The sequence below is a fragment of the Maylandia zebra genome, linkage group LG8 (assembly GCF_041146795.1).
Source record: "Maylandia zebra isolate NMK-2024a linkage group LG8, Mzebra_GT3a, whole genome shotgun sequence".
In the NCBI taxonomy this organism is placed as follows: Eukaryota; Metazoa; Chordata; class Actinopteri; order Cichliformes; family Cichlidae; genus Maylandia; species Maylandia zebra.
In genome coordinates, this window is record NC_135174.1 from 5,602,187 (window position 1) to 5,628,258 (window position 26,072).

At 41.5% G+C, this 26,072-nt stretch overlaps 1 protein-coding gene across 3 annotated transcripts in view; it reads left to right on the top strand.

Annotated features, from left to right (window-relative positions):
* mprip (myosin phosphatase Rho interacting protein) overlaps positions 1 to 26,072 on the top strand; it is a 45,753-nt gene that overhangs the window by 10,764 nt on the left and 8,917 nt on the right. For 2 of the 3 annotated variants that reach the window (XM_012916257.4, XM_004575934.4), the window contains exons 4-16: positions 8,627 to 8,778; positions 8,887 to 8,971; positions 9,067 to 9,238; positions 9,542 to 9,986; positions 13,033 to 13,159; positions 14,261 to 14,365; positions 18,610 to 18,666; positions 19,037 to 19,105; positions 19,189 to 19,278; positions 20,364 to 20,473; positions 20,638 to 21,193; positions 22,220 to 22,357; positions 23,886 to 23,945. In XM_012916257.4, coding sequence (XP_012771711.1) covers positions 8,627 to 8,778; positions 8,887 to 8,971; positions 9,067 to 9,238; positions 9,542 to 9,986; positions 13,033 to 13,159; positions 14,261 to 14,365; positions 18,610 to 18,666; positions 19,037 to 19,105; positions 19,189 to 19,278; positions 20,364 to 20,473; positions 20,638 to 21,193; positions 22,220 to 22,357; positions 23,886 to 23,945 — 2,166 coding nt within the window. The remainder of the gene's footprint in view (positions 1 to 8,626; positions 8,779 to 8,886; positions 8,972 to 9,066; positions 9,239 to 9,541; positions 9,987 to 13,032; positions 13,160 to 14,260; positions 14,366 to 18,609; positions 18,667 to 19,036; positions 19,106 to 19,188; positions 19,279 to 20,363; positions 20,474 to 20,637; positions 21,194 to 22,219; positions 22,358 to 23,885; positions 23,946 to 26,072) is intronic. The other variant, XM_004575935.3, reaches the window with a different exon arrangement.

Sequence of the window (26,072 nt, forward strand, 5' to 3'; positions counted from 1 at the left end):
TGTTTGTTTCTTTTTACTGACTAAGACTAAAACAATAGTTTTGATTATAATTATGTTTCACACTCATTCAGTCAGGTGGAGATGCTGTGTAAGGTTTTACATTTTGTAAAACTATTGACCAATAATTTGCACTGTGTAGTCACAGGGTACTATATGGCATTCTCGACTATAAATAATACTTTCTAAACTGTAGACCACTTGTTGCATTTGAGCAGCAGAATGCAGAATGCTAACCCTTCCTCTTCTTTATTCTTCCTTGTTGCTGCTTCTCTGCTAAACAGACAAGACAGATTTTTGACACACACGCTTGCAAAGCCAAGCCAAATGTATTTATAAAGCACTTCAAACAGCAGCCACTAGCCAAAGTGCTGAACATGTGCGTAAAGACTATAGAATACAGCGCTGTCTCTCTCCGTCACTGTAGAGCTCAGCAGTATGACTAGAAAAAAATCCTTGGAATTGCCACAGTTCCTCCAATGTCTGAAACAAGCTGTTTAGTTGGGAAGGACAAGTAAACATTTGGAGTGACTGGAAACCTGACTAAAATCCTACCACACGCCGGTAAAATTAAAAAAAAAGAACAAAAAACAAGACCACGCAGAGTGAAACTCGCCCCAAAGGGCAAAGGATAGACTAACCTTTCATGTTTTGTTTTTAGTACAATATGATGACATCCTGTTATGCTGTCGTTATGCTGTCATTATGATGTCGTAGAGCGTAAAGTGTGCTCTCCGTGCCCTTTCGTATGATATATTACTCAATATGGTTTCTTGAAATTTTTTCAAGGTGAACTTTGGGCGCTGACAATGAAGGTCAAGGTCAAATACTAAGCCAACCTAGGTATTCATGTCCTCCCAGGCCTAGTATATTATCTCTTAAGGTTCTGCTGATTTTTCACGTTCGGCGTGACCTTGACCCACTGTTCACACTGATAAAATCAGGACTAGCTCTTATTGGTATCTACCGTCACACAAAATATGAAAATGATATCTAGAAAACTGCGGACACTAGACTGCTAGCAAACAGACAGAATCGATTACACACTCCTTCCCTTCAAGGGCAGAATAATAATAACTAATGTTAATTAATATTTTAGACAAGAATTAGTAACAAAATATATAGTTTTTTTTAATGTTCTGGCTATTTTAATATTCAGAAATCATGCTCTGCTCGACTGTTTAGTTCCTCTTGCTTTACACCCACATATAAGCAAGCTTTGTTCTGATTGGCTTCTCCACACAAACAACAGGTAACACAGGCAGGTTTCTGTGCTCACTGCCAGAACTGCGTGTTGGAGACGGCCACTAAGAGTATCCCCTTTCACTGAAATCTCAGGGATTAAAAGGATTAATTGGACTTAACTCTTTGGCTGCGTTTAATATGAGCGTCTGCCACTGGAACAGTGTATATACTGTACATAAGATAAAGGAAGAGGGAAAATGATGGGTTTCCTTGAATCCCAAGATCGTTTAACTTGGAGCAATGACGTCGTCTGATATTTTTCGCCATCTAGGCAGCGGTCTATCTGAAGCAGTACACCCTTAATGCTGAACTATTTTCTCCATGAAAAGAGGGAAAGATGCTTTTCTGTCTAATGCAGCATTCCTCCTTTAATGCCCTTATTTGGTGAACTGCAGTGTACTTGCAGCTCCGGGACCATACAGAGAAAGAGAAAAGGAGCACTAGCCCCTAAAAAAAAAAAAAAAAAAAGGGAAAAAAACCCACAGAGGAAACGTCAGATATGCCCCAGACCCAGACATTCCTCACACACAGCCTGCCACAGTAAGCACCCTGCTCCGCTGATGCTGGCCCATCATAATGCTTCCCATACTTGAACGTCACTCTTAAACAAGTAAATGAATGGAAAGGGAGACATTTTTCATGAAGATCTAACACAGAGTGGGACCACCCTGAAAGCTTTTAGGTTAAAAGGTCAATGACCATGAGAACACGCTGAAGAAGAGGTCAGGAGGTGACCGCTTTAATCCAGAGCTGCTTCTGTTTTACATCATGTTTTAGAAAGGGAAACTGGGATTTCTGTCACCAGTGCTGCTAGAATAACCCACTCTAGCACATCTCAATCAGTTCATGGTTGTTTTAACATTTAGGCTTCTCTGTGTTAAAGGTTTTGATGATGGGGAACTGTATCGAGGAACAAGCAGCACATAAAACAGCAGTCTCTCTCCAGAGCCTGCTGTGGCGGATTTGCCTTTGGCTCTGCCTGTAAAAAGCCTCCTGGAGGATTTATCATTTATGGAGTGGGTGTACTCCACTCAATTCTACAGCTGGCCCACTTATTTTTTCATGCCGTTTTAACAGTTTTCTGGAAAGTTTACTGTTGGGCTGGGGCTGTAACATAAAATGTTTTTATTTTTAAATACAGATTTTACCTAAAAGTCCATTTTCTTAGCATGAAGCATTTTAATTGTCAGTCTCGTGTGGGTTGTATTGTTTGAGTGCCGTTTTCTCTGTGTTGTTGTTTCTTGTGTCGTGTCAGCCAGAGATCTCGAGAGGACTGTATGAGAAAGTCGTTTCTTTTAATAATACCCCATAGCCAAGCTAAAATTAGTCACCACATGGAAGACGGACACAATTGGAGGATATGGAATTGGCCTGGTTTTGTAAAAATCAAACCCAGGACAATTCATTTGTTTTTGAATAGTAGCCTTGGCAGATACATCTCCTTTGTTTTGGTGCCAGTAGCCGAGGGCAGTTTCTAAGCAACAAGTTGCCTTTATGCTGTCAGCATCAGCTGGACTGCAGTAGTTCATGCTCCACCTAGCAGCAACAAAATACAGTAAAGCCACCTTCGGGCACAGTGAACAGCGAAATCAATCTTACTTACTGGATCAAACACCAGTAAATATATTACAAGAAATCCAGTTTTAACAAGTTTGCTTTTCCTAAAAGTCCACATGCTGAACACATTAAAAATAGTAAGGCTGCAATATTTTACAGTCAGTATTTGCATAGGAAAACAGTAAGGCCACTGTATTTCAGAATTTTCAAGGGATTTTCTAGCAGGCAGGAAAACCTTCAGGAGTCATCGTCTAATTTTGAGCCTCTTAAGGAGGACATGAAGCACTAAACATCTATCCATCCATTCGCTTCTGCTTATCCTTTTCATGGTCGCAGGGGGTGCTGGAGCCTACCCCAGCTGTCAAAGGGCGAGAGGCGGGGTACACCCTGGACAGATCGCCAGTCTGTCGCAGGGCTAACACAAAGGCTAATTTACATCATCATCAACTCTGTCTGTGAAGCTGGATTTAAGAAATAAGTGCTTAATGTTAAAGTTTCAAAAGCATGTTTAGTGCCATCTGCTGTCAGTACTGAACTGATGTTGTCATGTGGTTTGGTTGGTTGCAGCAAATAGACATTAGCTTATGTTAGCTAACCAGTGAAAGAATTGATAACTCAGAGGAAAATAAGGAGACTATAACTAAAAATCAGTTTAAATGGATCACTTTTGTGCTGCCCCAGGCTGCAGCAATGAGTTTTATGTTAAAGCTGAGGATATACTGTCCACTTTCACTGTCTCTTTAGACGTAAGTGGCTCTACGGATTTTGGCTAGCTGCACTCAAACGGGAAAATCCAGCTGTTATCTGTAATGTTCGGGTTTGTAAAGCACTTTATGAATGAGATCTGTATAGAGGAGACCCTGTTTAAGTCACCAGACCGACAAGCTGGAGTTCACACTCCAGCTTTACCTCACCAGGCCGGGTGTAGCGAGTCGTGCAATCAGCCAGCAAAGCAGATCTTCGCATGATGCAATCAGCGCTATTTTATAAAATGTTTTCTTTTTTCCCAACACAACACAAAGTTTCCTGCATAACAGGTTACTACATGCGTATCACACCAACAAATCACTAACTTCTAATATGAAGTACTCCGTCGCACCCATCAAACATTTTTTTCCTGCAGACATGCTGCTGATGATTCCTAGTCATGCTTCGGCAAGAAGTGTAGTTATGTTTGCGGTGTGGTGCACTTACGTATGTAGTAAACAGTTTGGATGTGTTTGGGCAAAGAGAGATGATTTCATTGCATAAAATAGCGCTGATTGAGGCTGGATCCAACAGAGGGTAAAATCCAGGAGTTTTCCATGCTAAACTCCCAAATTTTATAACATTAAAATATAGCAGAAATGCAGGCTGCTAGAGCTGATCAGAGTCTGCTAGGCCTCAGCTACTAGGTTGTGGCCTAGTTACTATTGGGTGTGTGGGTGGAGCATTTTTTTTATGTTTCATTCCTTCATTCAGATCATTAAAATCAGGTGTTTGAATCACTTTAATGGCCACAGGTGTATAGGACGAGTATGAAACTCAGTGACCTGGCAGTATAAAGGCCATAAATGTCAATAATTGCATGCTGAATGAGTAAAAATGTTCAAACTGAGCAACATTACATTTATGTGTTTCGTGTGTTGTGCTGCACCAGAAAGACCGTGTTCTTTTTGGTGCAGACCCATAAGTCTCCACCCATTAAAGGGACAATATTTCTGTTCCTCAGCCTTAAAGCAGAGATAAAACATTCATTCTTAAAACTATCCGTGTACTAGGGCTGAACGATTATGGAAAATAATCTAATTGCGATTTTTTGCCCCAATATTGCGATTGCGATGCGATATGCGATTATTTTTTAAGGTCTTTGTCTTCTGTATTATTAAACAAAGACAAGCAATACATCATATAGTATGGCCAATACTATATTACATTAATTTTAAACTGTTCTTTCCTGGAAGACAGACCTCTGCTATGATGACATGAGGTGATGCATGAATTGATGACTGACATTTTTATTTAACTTCTTCAATCACAACAGTATATTTGAACATACACAATAGTTTATTTTTATCTTACAAACATCTGAGCATAAAGTGCTGACAAGGAACCCTGGTGTAAACATTAAAATGAAAGTCAGTACAATGTGCAGATTGCAGAAATATACATAAAAAAAATCAGTGGCTTTACCACACTCAGTTTTTCGACATCTGTGAACTACTAGACAGTCATTCAATTAAAAAAATAATATTAAATAAATAAAACTAATAAATAAAAAATACACACATCTTACTGATCTCTGCAGTCAGTAACATTACACATAAAGTGCAAACATAATAGCAATTGTATAAACACACACACAAACACGCCTTTAAAGTTTAAAGGCGTGTCTAGCCTTCTGTCGGTCTAGCCTTCTGTCGGTCTAGCCTTCTGACGGTCTAGCCTTCTGATTAGCTAATCAGAAGGCTAGTTCTGATTAGCGTCACCGCTGTCTCGGTGGAGTTTAATAAACTCGGCCGTCTGCTTCTTGCTATCTAAAATATAACCAGACACTGGTGTAAATTCTCGACTGTCTCATACTTCTGTTTAATAAGTTTTCTGTTTGACGTTTAGTCAGCTGTGTGAAAACCAAGGAGGAACCCACCCGGGGGATTAATAAAGTTTTATTTTATCTAATCTAATAACTTTAATCTCAGCCAAACCGATTTACTCACGAACAAACAAAACACTGAAAAAAGCCCAACAATAACATTTTTAGGTTGTCTAAGTGACTTATATATTACGTTTAACCCGAGCAGCGAAACTCCGCGGTGATCTGAAAATGATGTGCCGGGAGTTGTGCCGTTCTCGGCCGCATCAGTAACCCTCGAGCTCCCGGCTAGCTGTCGAGCTGGTGGGTAGCAGACGCCTCTGAAAACGTCGAAGCACTTTTGCAAATATGGGATATCTTGATAAACCGAGCAGATATTTGATGTTTACACAACTACTTTCTCGCCTGAAAATATGTTAAAAGTTTATTTTGTGACCCAGAAAGATTAGTATGAGTAATTTTAAAACTTAGTAGCGGCCGCCATTGCTGGAAACTGGAGTTTGGCTGGGCCGCGCTATGAATTCTGGGATATGGTAGTAATTTGGACAGCCTTCGGCGCGTCGCTGTGACGTAATCGGTCTACAAATGCGGCCTCAGGAGGATGCAGCCCATGAATTTGGACATGTCCAGAGTATAATCGCAGCCTTTGCGGTTAGAAAATTGCACTTGATCATGTCGCGATATTATCGCAAATGCGATATATCGTTCAGCCCTACCGTGTACCTGCTCTCATTTGCTGTTTGGTTGTTGTTGAAATGGTTTTGTGAGCTTTAATCTGAGAATCTGGCGTTTCTGGGTTTTTCTGTGCAGAGTTTGCATGTTCTTCCCGTGTTTGCGTGGGTTCCCCGGGTACTTCGGCTTCCTCCCACAGTCCAAAGGCATGCAGTTAGTGGTGATAGGTTAATTGGAAACACAAAATTGCCCATAGGTACGAATGTGGGCGTGAATGGTTGTCTCTCTGTGTTAGCCCTGTGACAGACTGGCCTGTCCAGGGTGTACCCTGCCTCTCGCCCTAAGACAGCTGGGATAGGTTTCCTGAGCTTAGTTGTTTGTTTCGTAGAAAACTTGAGTCAGAAAGTACTGATGCTGAGAAGAGATTACTAGAGTACACTGACTCAGAATTGTTTTCCACTTCTTAAAGCGCTGCTGGGCTTCAGCTTCTCTGATCACAGCAAATATCGTTCGATTTATTAATGTGGCATTAGTCTTGCAACCCTGTGGGCTTACACATAGTTGTCAGCCATTTGGTCCTTATTTTCACACATGATCATTTTTCTTTCTATTAGAGGAAATTCTTCCACAGCGTCTCAGTTCTGAGGTACGACGCCATGTAATTGCCATATTTGGCAGGCCCTAGGGCTTTACAGATAGATCTTAATAAAGCTGGATCTGTGTTCAGTGGCCTTAAAAGGAGCTGGAAAAAGACCCAGCACCTGTTTTACATCTGTAGCAGGCACAGTGCAGCAAAGGCTGATAACAGAGCGGCAGGATTCTGAGAAGGTCGGAGAGGAAGTTTGGAGGGTTTTCTCGACATTAACGAGACTGTACAGGTTCAAATGGCAGTCGGACCACACAAAACATACAGGGAAGTGACGTCAGAGCTAGGGCAGGGCGATATGACCAAAAATATTTATCACGATATACATTTGAAAATTTGCAATAACAATATAACTGATGATATAATTGACACTAGACAAAATACTTTACAACTCCACAACTTTATTAATGCAAAAAAACCAAAAACCCATCAATGTATTTTCACTTAAACAAGCAGCTGTTTTTTATGTGCATTAAAGTTATATTAATTCTATTCTCAGCTGCATTTGAATAAAGCACCAAATCCACACTTTTAAGCTTAAATTTCATTTCATTGAAATCAAAATTCATTGAATTGTGCTATACAAATAAATTTGCCTTGCCTTGCCTTGCCTAAAGTTATATAAAAATTTAACAGTACAAATGCAAATTCCTCGCTGACAGTTTAACCAAAAGGCATTTCCAGTGGAAATTGGCTGACATATCCTCAGCATAACCATGTATAATATCCACAAAACTTAAAAAGAGGTTATACACACACGATACGGTAATATTATGTTGAAGCACAGTACGTAGGCCAGGCTCCTGCCTACGATAGCCATAATGCTCCGACAATCCATCAAGCGGTGCGGGTTCGTAGCTTAGCAAAAACATTTGACAGAGTTTCGAGCGCCGTGTACATAAAATCGTTTCGAGGTCGGTAAACACAACCAGAATTCATACATAAGGCACACAGGATTATAAGGGGCTCTGTCGACTTTCAGAAAAATCAAAGGATTGATTTTAAGTGTGCCGTATTTTCCAAACAACACGGTAATAACGACGGCCCGCTAGCATGCTCTACCAAAAATAGTGCTTTGTTGTGTATCTGATGGACGAAAGCCAAACCAGTTCCACACCACTGAAGTTGCAGCATTTTTACAAACCAATTCTGATTCATCTGTTTCATTCAACGATCCGCTTTCGCCCTTCTCGTTCTGCGTCGCCGCCATGTGCGTATGTAAACAAAGGCACTGCGCATGCGCGTTTTACCCATATTCTATCGCGATATTTCATTTTCTTATCGTTGCCCGACAACACAAACAACACAAACGTTATACCGGTATTACTGTGAACAGTATATGGCCCTAGTCAGAGCTTTGACTGTGGTTTGTGCTTTGTGGATCAACCATGACGCTGAAAGCTATCAGTCTCCATGCTACAAACAGCTCTGTTCTTCACTGAGCATGCTGTTACCTTCACTTTTCACTCAGTGTGCTATAACAGAGGACTCAACTCGTTACCATAGTGACGTGGCGATAGCAGCCGAGGGTTCGTACAGTATGACAGAGAGATCTGAAGCATGTTTTCCTTTGGAACGTGATATGAGTATTTAGCTGGGCGAGCACACCACACATTTGTTCTCGCTCTGTTTTTAAAATGAACAGGTCTTAGGTCTCTAACCTAACACTTCCCTCCGCTTAGCTATGTGACGCACAAGCACAAGCAAATATGGAGGCTAATTTGTAGGTCTGTGCTGAGTACCATACATGCATGTTAAACATAATGATTGGCCATGAGGGAGATAGTAGAGATCTTTCACATGTCACATGCAAAAAAAAAAAAAGTAAAACAGTTACCCATATCTCCAAAGTGAAAACTGGATTACCTACACAGTGTATAAATATCCAAATATTTGGATACGTCTCTGCTCATTTTTTCATATTGTGTCTTTTCTAGCCAAGCACGCTCCCTCAGGGCACAGTCAACATGAACCTGTGTACAGACGTCATTGATGCAGAGCCCAAGACGGGCCAGAAGAACTCACTGTGCATCATCACACCTGACCAGGAGTACTACATCAGAGGAGAGAATAAGGAGATCATCAATGGGTAATTTGTCCAGATATGATTACTGATGGGTTGTCACAGGGTTGGATGCTGATGTCTGATATTCAGAAATCTTTGGGCATGTGTGTTTGTGCACGCACACACCTGCAGGTGGAGTGAACAGCTGATTGTCTACCCCCGAACCAACAAACAGAACCAGAAGAAGAAACGCAAAGTTGAGCCTGCCACCTCCCAGGTAATCCTCCTCACAACACAAACGTTCAAAGGTCAGGATCATGCGCCACCTTCTTTAGGCCGTCATTTTTGACTTCATTGTGCGTTCACATCCAGGAGCCGGGTCCAGCCAAGGTAGCAGTAACTGGGTCTGGTATCCCAGAAGCGGAAAAAGTTCCAGATTCAAGCTCCATCATCTGGCAGGAAGAACTGAACCAGAGGGAGGCTGAAGGGGCAGCAGTCTGGACTGCTGCTGAGCTACCTTCAGGATCACCACTGCCCCCTACAGGTAAGGAGAAATAACACATTATAAATAAGGTCAAAGGTGATATTCAAAAAGGATGTAACCAAGTGAAAAAGACACCACATTTAAGTTTTTCATTAGGCTTTACCCAGCCAGTTGTTTTCTAGATAATGGGTTGTTTATTATTGAAGAAGAAATTAAAGCAATTTAAAATGACATAAAAATACATGTTTCCAAGGTAGAGAGTCTAATCAAATGGGTTTTTGTTTTTTTAAGTCAAATGTATTCAATTAATCTTATTTTAAATAAATATATGGCATCATGGCATCTTCTGTTCCTCATCTGTAGGGGACTCTGCATCTGCGGCCCAGGCTTCTGATGCAGGCTCAGTGAACGGTGATGAAGTGGACCGGGGCGGCCTGCCGTTGCACGGCTCCACCCCCCAGCCTCCCAGCGACCTGCTGTCCCCGACCGGCTCCTGCTCCAGCCTGGGAGGCATTCCGCGCTGCCTCTCACCAGCTCCCAGCGACCCCTTCCCCTCCGGCAGCTCCCTGCTCTCCAACGGCTCTCACATCAGCGGCTCAGTCAGCTCTCTCGACTCGGATGCCAGCGGCAGCACGGTGACGAGCACAGACAGCCACCCGGCCACCCAGAGGAGCGGTCACTCCTACAGCCACCACGACACGCCGCGGTCTCGGCGGTTGGAGGCTGAGGCTAGAAAGGCTGAGAAGAGGAGCCGGTTCAGGAGCCCAGACAGGCAGGAGAGAGAGGCCGTCTTCAGCCCCGAGAGGAGGTCAGTGTTCACTGACTTCTAAACTTTCTCTTATGTTATACAAATCATCCAGCAAAACAGCAACAAGTGAAGCATTTGGAAGCTGAGCTGTTTTCATTTTACATTAATGATAATCTGATTTCACAGATATTCGCAAGACGTCTCTCTTTGTATGCAAACAGCTGTTAATGCAATCTGACTGAGTTTGTCACAAATTCAGTCAGACTGATCAGTGGAAATGGTGAATTGTGCAGCCTTGTACAGTTATTGTGCCGTCTTTTGGATCCATCTTGTCTCATCTTCCCAATATCTCAGAAAATAAATTACACTACCTCTTCTAGGTTGTAGCTACGGTCGATAGCCACCCTGACTGTCAATAAAGCTCTCTGGGAGTTGATCACGATTAGGTTAAGTCACACAGCGTTGTCATTTGTCCACAGACATTTAAATATAATACACAAACTATGAACTCTAGCTCTGTCTTAGTTGTATTTTTTGTGCTCAGATGGACTTGATTGAAAAAAGTACTACATGTGAGCATGCAGGTAGCATGTTGATAAGCAAAGGTGATAAGATCCTGCTGCGAACTAGCAGTTTAATCAGCATCTGATTAAACCTGATGAACCAGGTCAGTGGAATGCTTTCTTAGAATCTCAGCTCTCTGCGTTATATTGGATAGCATCAGTTTTTTACCCGTGTTTTTATGGGAAAATGTGTTCCTTAACAATCACCCCTGCCTTTCAACTTTTTCCTCCTTTTAAAAAAGCACACAGTGCAGGTTTTGTACTTTCCGTTCAGCAATCTGACTCTCCACGACTGGTTATGTTTGTGAAAGGTCTCTCTCGCACACACAGACACCAGTGAGGGCAACACTTCAAACAAACCTAGTAGGTGAGGTTGTTACAGGGGTAGCGGGGTCATCTTTTTCCTCCCGGAGCCAGCTTCCTGTGCCATTCAGATAGCTCCATGCCTGCCAGGCCCAAAGGGAAAAGGAGGTGGAGGAAAGTGGCCCTTGAACATTATTAGTGTCCTGAACCAGTTCATGTTCAAGTGAACACACATCTGTCTGTACAGCAACCAGGGGAGCAGCCTAGGAGCCGCTTTCCAACACTTACCAATGTTAATGTGCCATTATGTAAATGGCACATTAACACAGCAGGCATCTGCATAGCAACAGCAGCCAGCTTTATATTTTTTGACATTGCAGTGTGGGGCCAAGGATGGAAAATAGACACAACAACTCGAAGATGTGGTCCCTGACTGAGAAATGTCATTAAATCCCGTTACGACTGAAATCCCTTTCCTGAAAGTTCATACTTATTCACTGCTGAGTTTGTTAGTTCAGCTCAGGATGAGATGATCGAAGCAAAGCCTCTGGTCAGCAAGATCCATCTAGAAGTAGATGTCGCAACAAGGTAAACTTGTGGAAGGATCATAAAGGGTTTTCTACAGCTGACTGCATGGCCCAGTGTTGGCAGCATGGCACTACTGTGTTAGTTTTCTGCTAGTTTTGAGTCTCCATCATTCACACTGGCTACCTCGTGCAGGTTTATCAAAAGGCACGAGCTTTTGTCCTTGCATGATGGGCTTACATGGTCCAGGCCTGCCTGCCTAACAGATGAACCTTTGTCATTTCGCCCCGTTTCACATTCAGTCATTTGGTTTTAATTTGAATAATATTTTAAAGTTCAAGGAAATTCCCTTTAAAAAGACAGCACGTGCCAAGTGGTGCTTTTCTTCTTCCTAACTGAAATGAAGTAACAGAAGCAACAGCACTTAGCCAGAAAGTGCATGTGCACTCCTGGTCCTTGTCTGTTCCTCATCTGATGTGTATTTCTGACAACTTCATGTGAGCCTGACTGGGGCAAACGGTGGCCTCCACACTGTCCTCATCCTCCTCCCCTCTGCTTTATTCCCTTTTAAGGGCAGCGACTGTAGCAGAAGTGTCCCCAAATAAGGGCAGCATTTAAGCAAAAGAGTAATATAATATTTCCCACTGCTTCTTGCCCTCTTCCTCTCTGTAATGCAGATTTCTGTTATTGAACAAAAGGCCTGTGTGGGAATGTGTCAGAGCAGGCGGTGTTGTGTGTCACAGACTGAGGAAGGTTGCAGATGGACTTGAGCGAGCGTAGGCTGTTCTCAGATCTGTGATCCAGCACTCATTTTACCCTTGAGAGATCGTTCTGTGAATGAGTTTCTTTAGCGTAATCTGTTGCAGATGATCAGCCTGTCCACTACATCAAAGACCCATGACTATTTACTGGGAACATCTCAACTCTTTACATTTACATTTGAAGTATTTGCATTTTTTTTTCCTTCTCCCAAAGAAACATTTCTTGACAGCACTGGCAGAGCAAGCTTTCATTTCCCCTTAGGAGGCGTGACTTAAAAACCTGCTGCTACACTGTCACAGACCTGAAGATTAACCCATAATGACTTTAATCCTGCAGCAGCAAAAGCTTTCTAAACGCATCAACAACTTTACCTGCTGTTTGACTGCAGGGTCAGAAATATAAGCAAGTTTCTGCTTCCAGTATCTGGCACCGATGATCAGTGCCAAAGGGAAAAAGTTCCCAGGGTTTTAAGTATTTGGAGAATGACGCTTTTTTGGGGGGTAATTTTGCAAACATGTGGTCTCTACACAGAGAGGCCCAGCACTTTTGAATTAGGAATCCATTTGTACTATAATGCTACAGGTTGCTTTAAGCAGACCTGTAGATTTATACTCTATTATGAGTTAGTCAGTACTGTAAATCAACCAGTCTTAACAGCACAAGTCCATTGTGATCATCAAGACTGTAAGAACAGAAACAAGCAGATGATCCCAGAGCTAGGACAACTGATCTGATTAGTGACTAAATGTTTGTCAGGCTGCTGTAGAAGAAAATCTCTAATTTTCTTCCAGTTAACTCATTCCCAATTCCAGCGTCTTGAACAGTTTTTTTTTAACACAGTACAAGTTAGGTCAACATGCCAGTTGAGAGCCTTTCAGTGTCATTACCATTCATGACGATTTATAGAAACTGAATGCCTTACATGTTTAACCAAAGTGTGCATTTGTTTGCAGTCGCTCCGGTGTTATCGAGAAGTTGGAGGCCTTGGAGTTGGAGAATCCAGAAAAAATGGAGGTGGAGGAGTCGGGGAGAAGCAGAGTTAGGCAAGGCCGAAGTGAACACAGACGCTTCCAGAGAGAGGTAACGTGTGTGAGTGTGGGTGTGTTCAGTCCAACAGTGCCAATATTGTGCTGCAGTTCACAATAGATATGGTAATATGTGTAAACAGTGATTTTCAACAACATCACATGGAAAGCCAGATGTGTTCTCAGCAGTGGCCCTACCAGGACAAGTTTTGGTTCCCCCTCTGCCCCGCTGCTATCCCACCGCTCCTCCTCTTTCTTTTCCCTTATCCTCACCCTCTTCCCTCCGTCCTCTCCCTCTCTCTGTCCTGTCTTTGTTTTGCTTGTAGGTCAGAGGTCAGCAGGGGTTGCTGTATTCATTTCCAGTTTCCACTCTGTGGTGGGATTCCCCTGGTGATTACATTTTCCTTTCCCACCCTAGCCCCTTGCGCTAAGTTTGAGCAACTCGGGCCTGAGTTTAGCAAGACAGTGACCCGACACAGAGTCCCCACTCGGACACCACTTGGCCCTGGATCTGTTTCACCATAAAAATATTGCGTACACGTACGCAAATAAAGCAGCCAAGACTGCTTGTGTGTCTCTTACTGCACACAAACGCTCTGTTCTCCTTATTGTTGCGTTGAAACAATGCACACATTTCCAGCTGACGCATTTAGCCTCATGCTAACAGTGTGTATTTTTGTTTTCAGCCTCTTTGATTCAGTGCCGAATTCGGCCTCATAAAACACATGGGCTCAACAAAGTAGTGTTTGTCATGAGATTTCTCCACAGCTCATTAATACCCACTCAAACAGACCTGATTACAAAAGAATGGGTCAGTGATTCTTGCCTGTTCTGTGTGTTTTCTATAAAAACATTTGCCCGCTACTTATTACTTGCACTATTATGCAAACATTCTGGTAGAGCCAATTTACACAAATCTCACAGAAAACTCAAACATGCATCTATGCTTCCTTTTTTCGTCTGTACTATGGACTGTTTTCTATGTGAAGGATGCAGTGCAAAGTGTTATAAATTACTCATCACTTGTATTGTTGATGTTGAGCATGGGAATGCTGACTGTAGTTCACTAAATGGCTGTGGGTGTCAGTAGTGACAGTAGTTTCTTGGAAGTTGCTGAGAGCTTCTTTAAGGGTGTTTATATGCGTGTGTTGTTTAGGAACAGAGGCAAGACGTGGGTCAGGGTCTGGACTTTCCCTCTACCCTGCCCCCTCTGAGAAGAGCCAAGTCGTTGGACCGGAGGACCACTGAGTCAGTCATGACGGTGAGTGTTCTCTTGTTTTTGTAAAGTCTGCGATCATGCTAAAACTCCAAGTGTTCCTGTCGGAGAATTGACCTCTCAAAGTGAGCAGTTTGTTTTCCAGCCTTACTCACTAATTGGCAAGAGTCACTGCAACGGGGGAGATGATAAGAAGTCAGCTGCTGTTGTTTGCTCAGCATGTTGATGGGAATTGTTAGTTCGTCATCCCGCGTTACATCATTATTCGTTTGTTGTGTTATACGCTTGTCTCACACATTAGTTACCTAAAAAACTGTTTGTGATTTTTAATGAATAAATAAGATGATTGAAAAATTTGTTTATATTCATTGAACAATGTTGGCTTTACATTTAAAGCCACTCATAGGGACGTTTCACTGGGCTAAAAGAGCCCCGTTTATAGGGACTCTGGTAGGTTTCCTTTAAAAAAACAAACACTTTCCCTCCTCGTATACTTTGACAGTGGGTGGATGCTCATGTTAAACATGGTAAAATCAGAGTATGTACAGCTTAACCATGTCAGCGCAAGTAAACCCTGTGAGTACCTTTTCAGATTGGCTTAACGCAAGCTGACGCATCACAACTCATTACAGCTTGTTTTTCATTACATCAAGTAACACTTAACTAAGTGGAGTAGTTATAGCAACCCGGTCAAACATCACACGACGTCATTTGTATGCGATGGTATATGTGTTGCTCGGTCTGTGGCTTTTTGTCAGACTCGGGGACACCCGTGTTGTTGTTTGTTTTTCTTCCATTTTCCGAGTTGCTGGTTTCAAAAATGACAGTTTTAGATTTTCGTGAAGGGGATGCTCTCATGACTCATCGAATGAAGCTGCTGACTAGCCGTTCAGTCAGCAGTCTGACGACGTCACATTCTCGGATCACCTCAGATTGCTTGGAACCCCCCTGCCGAGTAGGTACTGCTGGAAAAGCACTACTTGTTTCAGTCAGTGTGAACTGAGGGGAAGAACCAAGGCTCATTAAATGAATCTTTATCTATGTTTTACACTGTGAATCATAAAACGCTACAAATCCATGAATACAAAATATGGAGCAGGAAATGGTAGCAATAAGTCCTCTTTAATCTTGAATTATTTTTAGGGAAAACCTTTGCCTAAAAATGAATCAACTTTAATATTAAAGATATTATTCAATATCTAAATAAAGATTAGATATTAATAAATATGTTAAGATATTTATTAATTTACTTAAAATATAGTTAAGCTGGAGAACAACATGAAAACTGTCATATACAGTAACTAAGAGTACGCATGAAGTTTCACATTTCCACACATCGCGTCTAAATCCAGTTTATTACTTTGACTCTTGTTTTGTCTTCAACAACTTAGCAAAGGTAGTTTTAAGCTTGCTTGACGCTTGTGCAGGTAGCAAACAGTAAGTTTATCAGGACTGTTTGGCTGAAGTGGGAGTTGAATATTAATATTAATATTTAATCCATAAATAGTAAAGTGTCTTATTTCACTGTTTTGTAATCTCTGCTAAAGCCACGCCATGCTGCTGCTAAAAGCCGCGGTGAACCAGTAATGAATATGGTTCAATAGGGTGATGAATAAAGGAGCAGGTTCAAAGTTTGTCCTAATAATTTTCAGACCTGAACGCTCCAGGACTGAAAGGTCAGTGCGTTCTGTCTGTGGCCTCGTAAACAAAGCTGCTCTTGTTCTGTTAAGCCGGAGGATCAGAGGTCAGCCGCAGTGCCAGGGCTTCAGCCGAGCAGAGAGAGATCGCTGGCTTGTTGTTGTTCGAGCCTAAGAGGCGTGATTCGCTTAGGTAACACAGTTAGGAGAATTAAACATTGAGCAAACTCTCAGCAGACATCACTCAACAGTATGCCACAGAAAACATTCTATAGACAGATTTAGTGGGGGTATTAACACTGATGGTGCAAGTGGAGCGTTACGGGTTTGTTGTTCTTTTCCACCTTGATATTACTCTTTTTGCACTACAAGTAGTCTCACAGCTCAAAATAGTTCTTTGATTTTTATTACTGGGTCTTGTGAAGCCCCTCAGTTCCAGCCACTATCTAAAACTTTCTGCTCATTCCTTCACAAACAGTAGGTTTGAATAACAGGTTGATGGAGCACACAACCAGCACTGTATGCCTGAAGTGACCGTATGAAGGATGCTCCCTTTCTTTGGCATCATTTAGATCTAAGTGGGGGGAAATGTCAGAAACTGAGCATTTAGAGTACACTGTAAATAAAAGAAGCACAAAGCCACCGTAAAGATACCCGCTGGTTTCTAGATCCCACATTGGAGGTTAAATGTCAGCATTTGGCTACACTTATCTTGGGTATCCTATTTGGATGAGTGTTCAATGAGAGCATGACACGCTCAGTTGTCAGCTAGCAGTCTTTTTTAGCTAAACTGCAGATGTTCAACACATAGACATAGCTAGTTAATACCAAGCAACATATGAGGCTTAGCCCATAGCTGTCCGCTTGCTGTACTAGCATCACTAGTAGTCAAACTAGCCCTGCCCCTAATTTTAAATCTTACCAAATAAAAATATCTTCTTTTTTTTTTTTTTAATACCCCAAAAGTCCAACTAAATGGTGTATGTAATGAGAGTCTATGGGGACTGACCTGTTTTTGGAGCAAATCTTAAGTGACCTTTAAAGGAACTGGCAGTTTTATTTTTATTTTTTAAGCAGACTTATTTTTCAGCCCTAGAGTTTGCCTCTTGGAACTATGGGAGAGGATTAGGGCCAGTATTTTTTTATTATTATTTTTTTAACCACAATTCTGAGATTATTGTCAGATTTCAAAAAAGTCCAAAAGAAGTCCTCAATTTGTATTTTGGTCTCCCCCCCTCCTCTTCCAATGGCTCTAATCCTCTTCTGTATGGCTCAGTCTAATACACAGTTCGGATTTTTTATTTATATTTTTTCATTCTATCAATATATAACATAATATGTAATAATTTTTTGCTTTCTGTCTATGATTAAAATCACAATTTCTATAAAGTTTCTTCAGAAGACTGAAGAAGTCACTTGGATGAGTGGTGAAATGTTTCTCCAGTAGATAATGGTACGTTCAGATGAACAGAATCAACTTTCTCTGACTTCAGTCAGCTGTTCAGATCCAACCTTTCTCCTGTAAAACCTTCTGCAGCATTTTACAGGAGAAAGTAACTGTCCTTGCAGTTTATTGTGCAGGTAAACGGGCAACTGTGCAAGGACAGCACTGTTTCAGATCCTTCTTCTGACTTTAAATATGTAAAATCTCTCCACATTACTGAATTCCACTTACCTTTTTTTCAACACTGTCGTCTTTTGAGCCGAGGGCTGCTTTGATGGGAGCGTTAGCATTTGGTTTTGTCATGTTGTTGTTTATTTCACTCATGCTCCTAATGTGTTGGTTTGTAAAACTACAGCAGGCCCAACATTAGCACATGTGCTGCTGCTCACGACGTAGCGCTAAATCCATTATCATCGGCCTTTTTCTGGTAAAATAAGGTTGGAACAAGTTCTGTTGACTTTATATTGATCATCAGCCATAGTCTGATGGAAATAAGATTGACTTTAAATGGAATATCTGATACAAACCAACTGTGACCTCTGACAAACTTTATCAATGTGTGATTTCTTTCCTAATGTTCCTTTGGCCTTGTTGTGGTGGTGCAAGGGTGCTGTAACCCCCGTGCTGCAGGGCGCGGCGCAGCCCCCTGCTCTCCCCCTGCTCTCCAGGTTATTCTTCTCATCCTGCTCTCTCTGTGTGCAGTTTGTTATGCTGCGTGAATTCATTCTGCTAGATCTAAGATGGAAAAAAGAGACTATGTCTGAGTGTGTATGAGCCCGTCACAACTTCCTACTGCTTCCTGTGGTCACTGTTCACGTGTGCGTGTCTGTGTGTGTGTGTCAGGCTGAGCACTTGGGTTCTGTGGGCAGCACAGCCCTGCAACACATGTGGCAGAAGTTGGCCCCAGTCAGCGGTCCACATTTACATCCTCATCCTTGTCTGATCCGCTGGCAGGGTCAACTTCTCCCTGCAGCCGACTGAGTGAGCATGTGTTTTAGCTGCTGCTGATTTTTGAATGCTAGCAGTGAGGTATTGAACTTTGAAAAGTTGAAGTCCTTATTGATGCTTTCTTTTAAAATGAAGATGGGTGGTGGTAGTTTGCTGCTGCAACACATTAATAAAGAACAATGAATGAAAAACATGTTGCTTTGTGACGTTTTCTTAGAATCTGTATCCTCTCTTTATCGATTTATTTCTGCATTTTTTAGCCGGACTTGCTGAACTTCAAGAAAGGCTGGATGGTGAAACTTGACGAGCAAGGCCAGGTACCATTTTTATTAGCTAATTAGGAGAAACGTAAAGAGGAAACTGAAAATGGTATTAACCATTGAAAGCTAAATGAAAATGATTGCTGGAGTCTTCAAAAAAATCAAGAGTTCAAAAACCTGAGTCACTGTCTGTCTGTAGCGTTCGATGGCCTTTACACACCTGTGGCCACACTTTGATGTTCCATCTTCAATGGACTTGAAAGACGAGGGTGGTGCTAGGAAGCTTTAAAATACTGTTTATAAGATATATAAAGAGACAAACTCTACACTGACACATAGGACTTTGTGGACACTCGATATGTGACTTGCTATGCTACCTTGCTGTATTACACAGCTCTGTTTTTAAACTGTAAATTTTTTTCTCAAGTGGAAGAAGTACTGGTTTGTGCTGACTGATCACAGCCTGAGATACTACAAGGATTCAATTGCAGAGGAGGTGGGCTTATTTGTTCTCTTTCACACCTTGTGTTTTTATTTCCTTCTACCTTTAAAATGCATCTTTGTTTCTGTGTAACTCAGGCCTCTGACCTGGATGGTGAGATTGACCTGTCCACCTGCTACAATGTAACTGAATACCAGGCTCAGCGAAACTATGGCTTTCAGATTCATGTAAGAGGCTTTGCTTGTTTTGTCTCAAACCTTTCTGCTCAAGGAAAAATCTTTCAGTGTGATGACATTGTAACAGTTCGTGTGTTTGATTCTAGATTTTGTTGCACTTAACCATTAGCAATACTTAACATGTAATTTTGCTCGTCTTCTGGGGTAAATGCCAGATTTTCCACTCGATATCCACAGTAAAATGTCATATTGTCTCATCATCTGGGTGTTTTTTGTCACTCAGTATTTAGTTTAAACAAGAAGAACATTTTCATTTCATGCATTTTATTTTATTTCAAAGGCATTGAAAAAAAGTGGCCACCAAGTGGTCATCTTAAGCCCTTATGTGTGAACAGTAATGTGAGGCTGTCTGTTTGCTTTATTCTATAAATGCAGTCATAAAATCACCGATCCAATTTAAAAACTGCTTGGTGACTCAGAATGTAAGAGAGTGTGTATGTACCCTCCAATCTGCAAGAAACTTTCCCTGAATATTGTCTCACACGCACATTACTAACATCTCTCTGTTTTATATTAATTTTCCTTGAGTCGCCACTAAATACTGAATGAAGGCTTTGGAAAGTGCTGCAGGCACTTTTGCTAGTACTCCTTATACGCAACCACACAGCTCCATGAGCTGATGTCTCCACGTGGTGCGTTCAACTTTAAGTCAGAATTTCCAACTTCCTGGTTGGAATTTTTTTTTAACTGGAACGCCCCCTCAAGTCAGGCTTCCAACTTGGAAAGTTGGGGCAGCTCCATCAACTCTGACTTAACAATCAACGATGGCAGCAGCGCACGTAAAAACGAAACAATGAAAGTGTATAACTTAGTCTGAACTGCTGTTGTTCATTGGACATCTATGAACGTGCTGCAGCTGTGTTTGTAGGCACAAAAACAGAAATCACTGTATTTGTAGTGATGCGGGATTATTTGGGTTTTCTTACTTTTCCAGGTTTGCTACTAGAGAAGCGCTAATGAATCTGCTACGATAAAGAGAGATTTCTATTCAGGATTTTTTTGGCTGCTACATCTCTTCTCTATATCGCTCTTTCTCATCACTCTGTGTGTTCTTCACTGTGCTTTTTGATGTTTAGACGCAGGAAGGAGTGCACACTCTGTCTGCCATGACAGCAGGCATACGTAGGAACTGGATCCAGGCAGTCATGAAGAATGTCAGACCCTCCACTGCCCCTGATGTGGCAAGGTGGGTACAAGTCACAGTTATAACATGCTTCTCAGTTATCAAGAAACTCAATGCTTTCGTGTAATATTCATGTATATTAATACATTAAAAGATAGATTTCAAAGTTTAGAGATGAAAAAAGAACAGGAAAGCAGAAACTTACTTTGCTTTCTTTCGCCGTTTAGCTCGACCGAGGATCATGGCTCATTCTCTCCTTTAGAGGGTCTCGTCAGACCAGATGTCACTCAGGACTCTCCTTCTTCTGAGGCCTCATCTGTAGACAAAGAAGCCACTTCTGGAGTCATTAAGAGCCGAGCTCGCGAGCGCAGGCGAGAAGGCCGCTCTAAGACATTTGACTGGGCAGAGTTCAGGCCCATAGCCCAGGCTCTGGCTCAACAGCGGGCGCAGGAAGCCGAGAGTCTCCAGGCAGACATGGGGGAGCTCGAGCGCAGTCGGAGAAGAGAGGAGAGACGGAAGAGGTACGAGAACGTGACAAGCTCAGACCCTGCATCGGTTAAAGAAGGAGGGAGGACCGACGATGAGAGGGGAGACGAACCTCCGGGTTCGCTAGGTCCCGTATCTCTGGAGAGGCAGCAGATGGTGGAGGAGGTGATCGAAGAACACTGGCGACAGGTAGAGAAGACGCCCATGCGGGAGGAAAGGAGGGTGCCGCTGCCCACCGCAGTGCAACCTAGAGAGACTGTAGAGCTGGAGCAGCTACTGGAGAGTTATAAGCAAGGGGTATGTTTCCTTGTTTGATTTAGATTGTTGCTGTTGTTTTGAGTGAAATTCAAATATACAAAGTGAAGAATCCAGTCAGCAAGTACAGAGCTAAGCCTGTATTTAAGCTTCAGGGGGAAAATGCATTTTAGATTTTATTTGGTTAGTTTTAATCGGTTTAAGAGCTTCAGTAAATTTAAACTTGCCATTGAATTGATTGCTGCATACAGTATAACATAGTCATGAATAATAACTCTGTAGTGTAACAGTTTAGGTATTTGCTTAACAAGTGAAAGATGAATCCAATGAAGCCAGCATCTTACCAACAGTCAAACACGGTGGTGGTAGTGTGATGGTGTGGGGCTCTAAAAACAAAAACAAAAAAGACTGAAATCCTATTGAGATGCTTTTGCAAGACCTCAAACAAGAAGGAGAGTGGGCAAAATTTCTTCCCCAGTGATGTGAAAGACTGATTGCAGTTTTTGCAAATGCTTGGTTGCAGTTTTTGGTGCCCCAGGTAGCACAACCAGTTATTAGGTTTAGGGGGAATTCACTTTTCCTACATAGGGCCAAGTAAATTTGCGTAGCTTTTTCTTTAATAAATGAAGTCATCATTGTAAAAATGCGTGTTTGCATTTATTCAGGTTGTCTTTAAGTCTCCTATTCAAATAACCATATGGTCAGGGCCTTTCTGTGGGGGGTGGCATGGTCTCCTCCCTCCTCTCTGGGTACTCTGCCTTCTCCCACAGCACCAATAACTGGGCGTTTGCTGCAGTTAGTGAGGTTATGATAATTGGTGATTCAAAATTGCCTCTCACTCTATGGCAGCTGGGATTGGCTCCAGCCCCCCTGTGACCCTGAATTGGATAAGCAGAAGAGGATGGATGGATATATATATATATATATATATATATATATATATATATATATATATATATATATATATATATATATATATATATATATATATATATATATATATATACACACACACACACACTACATTATATATTTTATATTCTAATATTCTTCCTGCCGTTTTTACAGATTGAGGACCTGAAGGCACAGTTGAAGAGCTGTCACAAGCAGCTCCTGGACTCAAATAAGCACAAACAGGAGCTGGAGATCCAGCTGAGAATGGCTCTGGAGAGAGAGCAGGATGACCGATCTGGTTACATCTCTCCGGTGAGTTGTCCCTTTATTCTGCTCTTATGGGAAGTCCTGTTGTAAACTCGATCAGTACATTCTTAACTGAGCAGTGGTTTCTACTTCATTTCGTAACATTTTCTGCATGTTGTATTTTATCGAGAGAAAATCGCAACCAAACTGACGAAGCTACAACGTGGCTACAGATAAACGCCTTTGCATGACTTCATTGCATGTGGAAAACGATAAGATTTCATTACTAAATTGGCTTATACTAGTTAATCTGCTCGCTTTGTGTTGTAGGTTTTTACTTTATCAGGACTCATGCAAGGAGTTATTTGAGTAATTTTCTTGATTTTGGACCAAAGGACTGTAGTTTTGCAGTTTCTGGAGAGGTGTTATTTCACTGTAAGTGTTAATTACATGTGAAAAGTGATAAACAGACACAAATATAAGAATAATGTTGAAGTGTGTTTAAACATTTACCGTATTTGAGTTTTTTCTCATAGAATCAATACAAAAAGATGAACATGAAATCAAAATTAGAAAAGCGGAAGTGAAATGATGGCATTTTTTTTTTCTCCTTGTAATTTTCTCTTTTGCATTTCGACTTCATCATTCAATTTATAGCAATAGAAAATGGAAAAAGCAAAACTTGAGTAGAACTTGTTTTCTTTTTGATTCATTTTTCAGTTGTTTGTTGCCGAATTCATGAAGAGAATTTTGTCTTTGAGTTTAGAGTGACATTTTCCTGCATAGTCTCTGGCACGATTGCTTCACTTGTTGAAATGTTTGTCTTGACATGGAATAATAACCTCTTGGCCTGTATTCTACTCATTTGCATGGACATCAGATTCTTCTATTAACTGCTATAAAGACATCCATTTGTTATTCTTTTAACAAATTTTATATGTAGAAGTGTACTGACATAAATGTATGATGTCGATTTCTTTGCCTGTGTTTTGATGTATGGATGGGTTCTTACAGAGTGAGGCTGAATGATGTTTTAAATACATATATATGTAAATTATATATAATTTTGTTTTTGGCAGATTTCAAGTATAGTGCTCTTACTCTAGACAGTGAATTATTTTGAGAAAGTTGGGAGGGTGTTTGAAGCATTAGATTTGAGCTGCATAATGCATTTCATTATCTCCTCTCAGACTTGGACGTGAAACCTGTGAAATGTGTGTTTGTAGGACCTGGTATGCCTTTCTATCCTTGAATAAACCACTCAGCTGAAACTAATATTGCATTACTTACCACTTAAAGTAACCTTTAACCATTAAATGTGCATGCTATTGGTATTAACTAACCCCAGCTATTTAAATCTTTCAGTTGCTTTTAATTTACACCTTTAAACCAAAAGAAATTTTTGGATTTGTTTTGAATCTGTTCATTTGCATAATTTGGTATTGTTATGTGGGAATGCTTAATGTAATGTCACTTTTTAATTTAATAATAATAATTTAAAGAGAAATAATTAGTAGTTAGCGCTGGAAATTATAAGCAAGCTTTGTGTCTCCCCTGCTGTGTGTTAACCAACTGTCTGGTCCCCTTTTCCAAGCTGGAGCAACCTTTGGGTCTGGAGGCTGATGTGACGCCCCAGATGAAGAGGCCCGAACTGGTTAGTTCTCAAGCGCAGAGTTTAACAAAGAAGTACCAGGAGACCAAAGAGCTCCTGAAGCTGCAAGAGCTGAAAAAGCGCAATATGCAGGCACAGCTTGGCCTCTCGCTTTCTCACCTTCCCATCAAGGACCCTTACTTTTCTGAATCCCACAAAACATCCATCCTGGAAGGCCCTCCCCCTGAACTTGTCCAAAAACCAGTTAGCTTTTTAATCCAGGACACCACAGAGGCTATTCAAGAACTAGAGGACTTAACGCATGACAATCCTCTGACTCTAAAGGAGCTGGCGAAAGTGTTGAAATTACATAGCTGTAATCAAGACACAGCAGAGAAGCATCAACTTCAGAAGCTGCTGGAGACCTGGAAGCACCAGCAGGAGTTAGAAAATGAAACCATAAAAAAGAGTTTAGCTAGAGCTGGAGAGAGCATCCGCAAATATGAAGCTCGTCTTCTAACCATGGAGGACATGGTGGGGAAAGTTCACAAGCAAAGTTTTGAAAGCCCAAAGGGCTCCTACAGTCTTCTGTCCAAAACTGAGAACTACTCAGAGTCGAGTGATGAAACTATTGGGATGCTGTCTCAGAGGATTGAACTTTTAACTAGTGAAAATGGAGCATTGAAACAGCGATGTCAGGAGATAATAAATCAACTGACTGAGGCTGACAGAGAGATAGACAGACTGAAAGCTGAACTCATCAGCCAGCAAGGTGGCAAACAGCATCACCTTGTCTTGGAGGAGCTGAAAAGACTAAAAGCTGAACTGGCTGAAAACCAAGCCAATGCCATAGACAGGGAGTATTACGAGAGGGAGTTGAATGAGAAGTCCTTGAGGCTCCATGAAGCGCTCGTTACATTGGAGGAGCTTGGCAGCATCCTTAAAGACACTGAAAAGAAGCTACAGTTAAGAGAGGCCACACTGAAAGGTCTGGGCTTCCAGGGAGATTATGAAGATGACGAATTAAACCCAGAGAAAGAGCAACTCCAAGAGCTGCTTGAAGCCTCAGAAGCAAAGTTATTTGAGACCAAGTCAAGCCTTCAGACTACAGAGCAGCGCTGTATGGAACTAGAAACTAGGAACAGTCAACTAGTTGAACTAAATCAGAAAATTGAGAAGGTCAGCAGAGAGAAGCTAGAAGAAGCAGAAAATGAAATAAGGGTGCTAAGAGAGAAGTTGGTAATGAGCATGAGTACAGATGAAAAGGATGCTGAATCTGTTGAGGCAGAAGAGAAGCATGTGGATGATAAAGGACTTTTAATGAAAGTAGTACAAGAGTTTGAGATGAGGTCTGCATCGATGAATCAGGTTGTGGAAATGTTAGAACAGGTAGATGTTGATGTTGAGAGTATGCTTGGTGAATTAAAAAGCACTTTATTTTCCTCTTCAGAGGAAGAGACATTTTACCCGAGTGGAAAAGATGCGTCATTCGTGTTAAAGGGAGAGTTCTGGAGCCAACTGTTGGGCACCACTGTAGCAAAATCAAAGGAAGACGGACAGAGCCGTGACAGAGGGGTAGAAGAACAGATGATGGCAGAGAAGAGCTTAATGCTCTTGATTAGGAGGATTTGTTCGCAGGCAGACGTTGGAAGTGACAGAGTGACAGATTTGGGATCGATGTATAGCTGGCTTGATAATGAAACAAATGCTCTGATTCTTAAACAGTTAAAAGAAATTCTGGAGGAAAAGTCGCAGAGATTTAAGCAGATTGCCTCCAGTTTGAAGCTTGATAAAGATGACAAACTCCATTCTTTGGCATTAGCAAGCTTTGGCCAACAAACACAATCTTCCGAACATCTGCGTGAATCTCTCAAAGAAGCATACATATCTTACTTGATTATTAGGCTCAATGTCCAGTATGAGAAAGGGCTAAAGAAAAAAGAGGAAGAAGTAAAGATGCCTGGCGTAAATTGTCCAAATTGTCCAAAATTAAGAGAAGTTGCCAGTGGGCTTCAGTCCAAATTGGCAGATCTTCAAAGTCAACTATCTGAGGCGTATTTGAAAGCTGCCCCAGGGTCTCAAACTCTGATTCAGATTGAAGGAGAATCCATTGATTCAGTCGATAAAACCATTGAGCTTCATGATATGATAGCCAAGCACAGGAAAGAGCTACTAGAAGTCAAAGATGGC